The sequence below is a fragment of the Dipodomys ordii genome, unplaced genomic scaffold (genome assembly GCF_000151885.1).
Source record: "Dipodomys ordii isolate 6190 unplaced genomic scaffold, Dord_2.0 Scaffold201, whole genome shotgun sequence".
NCBI lineage: Eukaryota > Metazoa > Chordata > Mammalia > Rodentia > Heteromyidae > Dipodomys > Dipodomys ordii.
The window spans coordinates 46,221-50,224 of record NW_012267417.1 but is presented as its reverse complement, the minus strand read 5'-3'; the positions used below and the strand labels follow the sequence as shown (position 1 = coordinate 50,224).

General features: G+C 40.7%; 1 protein-coding gene across 1 annotated transcript in view; it reads right to left on the bottom strand.

Moving 5' to 3' along the window:
• Positions 1 to 4,004, bottom strand: part of LOC105999803 (cathepsin L1-like) — a 30,905-nt gene that overhangs the window by 1,237 nt on the left and 25,664 nt on the right. The window contains exon 6 of the mRNA XM_013034928.1: positions 245 to 359. Coding sequence (XP_012890382.1) covers positions 245 to 359 — 115 coding nt within the window. The remainder of the gene's footprint in view (positions 1 to 244; positions 360 to 4,004) is intronic.

The following is a 4,004-nucleotide window of genomic DNA, read 5'->3' as shown; positions in this document are numbered from 1 at the left end:
TTTTTTTACGATTGTGCTAGCACTTGAACTCAGAACCTGGGTGCTGTTCCTTTTGCTCAAGGCTGGTCCTCTACCCCTTGAGCCACAGTATCACTTCTGATCTTTTGGTGGTTAGCTGAAGATGAGGGTCTCATGGACATTCCTGCCTGGCTGGCTCTGAACCTTGAACCTCAGAGCTCAGCCTTGTGGTTAGTAGGATTATAGTCATGAACCTGGAAAGCTGCATGTTTTGGCCATTTCTTACCTGTTCTTGATCAGCCAGTATTTGTTGTTTTCTGATTCTTCTCCTTCATATCCATAGCCAACCACCACAATGCCATGAGTCAGGTACTTGGGGCAGGTTGGATTATAATGAATACCTAAAAAGAAAACCAAACCGCATAGGACGCTCCAGGAACCTGACAGCACCCCACTCCGAGGAACAATAGGAAAGTATTTCTATATTCACCAAAATTATGTAAATTCCAGGTAAGCCTTCAGAACTACATGATCAAAGCTAGAGAATTAGGCTGAAAACTGACAGAAATACATATTAGCACTTATGCCTTGGTAAAAAGGCTTGTCTAATAGGGGAGGAGACCAGTGTGTGAAATCTGGGCATTTTATTTCTAGGACACTGCGTAAAATTCAAAGTTCCTTGAACCAAGGATGGTTTTCCAGGTGCAGTGACTCCTATCTATAATACTAGCAGGAAGCTGAGATCAGAGACTTACATTTCCAAGCCAACCTGGGCAGGAAATTCTATGAGACTCATCTCTAATTAACCAGCACAAAGCTCAATGAGGAAGAGGGTCTCAAATGGGACACTACCAGTTTTGAGTGAAAAAAGCCAGGCTAAAGCACAGGGCCTGATTTCAACTTCTAGCATTGGCAGAAATCAATGAATATGTGAGCAAAAAAAATATGAATGATTAAAATTGGGCCATTTATAAATATTCCATAATTGAATAAAATTTCAGTTGTATTACCTATACTTCATGATACCACTACGACAACAAATTTAAATAGGGATATGGAGACAGAGTTGAAATAATATCCAATGGGGGTTTGGGAAGCAGGCTCAGTAGTAGAGTGCTTGCCTTGCATGTATGATGCCCTGGGTTTGATTCTTCAGCACCACATAAGCAAGAAGAAAAAAGCCGGTACTGGCGGTGTGATTCAAGTGGTAGAGCGCTAGCCTTGAAGGGCTGAGGGACAGATCCCAGGCCCAGAATTCAGGCCCCATGACCGGACCCCCCTAAAATAATAATAATAATTATTATTATTATATCCAATGGGTACCTAAAATCCAAAAGAATTGTATGTACATATTGAAAGTCCAGGTGCCATTCTTATACCAAAATATCTATGTTCCCTGATGCTTGCATACCAAAGAATCAGTCAAGTGTTAGGACCCTTTTGTCATTTGTCCTGCATCCATTTCTACAAAGAACACAATTACCTCCTTTATAGTACCTGAATGATGTATGAAGCAAATGAATCCCAACAGCGACAGGATTCACCATGGCCACAGCCTTCATAAGGGCCTGCTCACTGGGAGGTAGAATAACGTATCCAGTGACATTAGCAGCAGAATTCTCAGGTTTGTACCTGCAGGGTCCATTCTTTGAAGGGAAAGAGGGAACAGACGTGCTTAGAGCCATCCAGCTCTGAAGTTTCACTTTGCCACTTAGGGTTTCTAAGTCAGCACTGTTGGAACCCAGGAGGTGAAATTCTATTCCTAGCTGATTTGAAACTGAAAATCTTCTCTGGTCTGTTGAACCAATCATGCTATCTTTATCTCTTCATACCAGGTGTTCACCATGGACAGATCCTTGGATACAGAATAGCATACATATACACTGTGTCACACAGCAATAAGAATTGTTACCGGATTGTTACCAATCTATGTTCTCCAGTCCACAGAACTCTGACCCAGCTAATGATGACAGTGACAGAAACAGAGAGTTGACAGAAAAAGATCCTATCATCTGAAGTGTGAATTGGGAAGAGCAAGTCTTATCTCTGAAGTTGGTCGACTGTCTGCAATGCAGGCAGGAGTGACAACAAGGTACAGAGCTGCAATTACCGTTGCTTCATAGGGGTAGGATTCCTCTGAGGCCAGGCCTCCGTTGTTCTTAACATATTGATAAGTAAGATGTGGTAGGCCACTAGTGCAGCCGTTGTTTTGGGGACGAGAACAGTCCACTAGGTTCTGCTCACTGAGGGAGACCAGTTTGCCTGTTTTCTTGAATATCTGTCCTTCTAGTGCACCAGATCAAACAGCCCAACATGGATTATATTGACCCTGATAAGAGAAGAAAAGTCGTTTTTTAAGTTCTAGGTATATTTTAGAAATGAGACCCTTGTTCGTTGTATGGCTAGTGAAGATCTCCCAATCCCTGGGCTTTCTATTGATCTTGCTAGGGTGTCCTTTGCCATGCAGCAGCTCTACAATTTCATGCAATCCTATTTGTCCAACCTTTCTTTGATATGTTGTGTTTCTGGGTGTCTCTTAAGAAAATTTTGGCCTGTGCCAAGGAGACCAAGGGTTTCTGCTATTCCATCCTGTAATGTTTTCAGAGTGTCTGCTTTGACATATCTTCAAAAAACAACTGCCCAATAAATAAGTGGGCTAAAGACTTAAAGAGAAACTTCTCTGAAGGAGAAAGAAGGATGGTCTATAGACACATGAAGAAATGCTCAACTTCCCTAACCATAAAAGAATGCAAATCAAAACAACATTGATATACCACCTTACCCTAGTTAGAATGGCTATAATCAAGAAATCTAATAACAACAGATGCTGGAGGGGATGTGGACAGAAGGGAAACTTACTGCATTGTTGGTGGGAGTGTAAACTTGTTCATACACTTTGGAAAGCAGTTTGGAGGTTCCTCAAAAGACTCCACATAGAGCGCCCCTAATACACAGCAATCCCACTTTTGGGCATTTACTCAAATGTTTACAAACAAGACCACACTAGAGCTACAAGCTTAACTATGTTTATTGCAGCATTATTTACCATAGCTAGGATATGGAACCAACCCACATGCCCCTCAGTAGATGAATGGATCAAGAAAATGTCATGTCTAAACACAATTTACACAATGGACTTCTATGACTCCATCAGAAAAAATGATATTGCCCCATTTGTTGGGAAATGGAAAGACTTGGGAAAAATTTTGTTAAGTGAAGTAAGCCAGGCCCACAAAACGTAGGTCCTATGGTTTCCCTTATTTGCAATAACTGGTATATGTATGAGCCAAGCAGAAAAGGTCAGATAAGTTGATGTTAGGGAAATGAACCCTAAGATATGTATTCAAAATGTTTTTCTTTCATACGATTGTTTATAATATCTATAAGATGATTTCTTTGTTGCTTTGTATGTCCCTCTCCCATGGTATAACCCTGCTTTCACTGTATTTATATGTCGGTATAAATTGTGGAGGGGAAGGGAAAAAACAAATCATTTAAACAGGGATACAGGTGGACCCATTGCAACAGTGAAATGTACAAGTCGTTATGTCTAAACACAATTTACAACTTTTGTGGGGGGGAAGGATGGTTGGGAGGGGGAACAGGGGGAGGATCGAATGCATGGGAACGGCAAACAAAGGAGGAGACTAAAATGCTTCATAAGAAATGTAAACATTATCTTGCCCATGTAACTGTTGCGCCTCTGTACAGTATTATCACAATTAAAAATTTTAAAAAAATTTTAAAAAGAGAAAATTTCAGCCTGTGCCAAGGAGACCTAGGATTTCTCCTATTCCATCCTGTAATATTTTCAGAGTGTCTGCTTTGACAGATGTTCAAGAAACAACTGCCCAATAATTAAGTGGGCTAAAGACTTAAAGAGAAACTTCTCTGAAGAGGAAAATAGGATGGCCTATAGACACATGAAGAAATGCTAAACCTCCCTAGCCATAAAAGAAATGCAAATCAAAACAACATTGATATACCACCTCACCCCAGTTAGAATGGCTATAATTAAGAATTCTAATAACAACAGATGCTGGAGG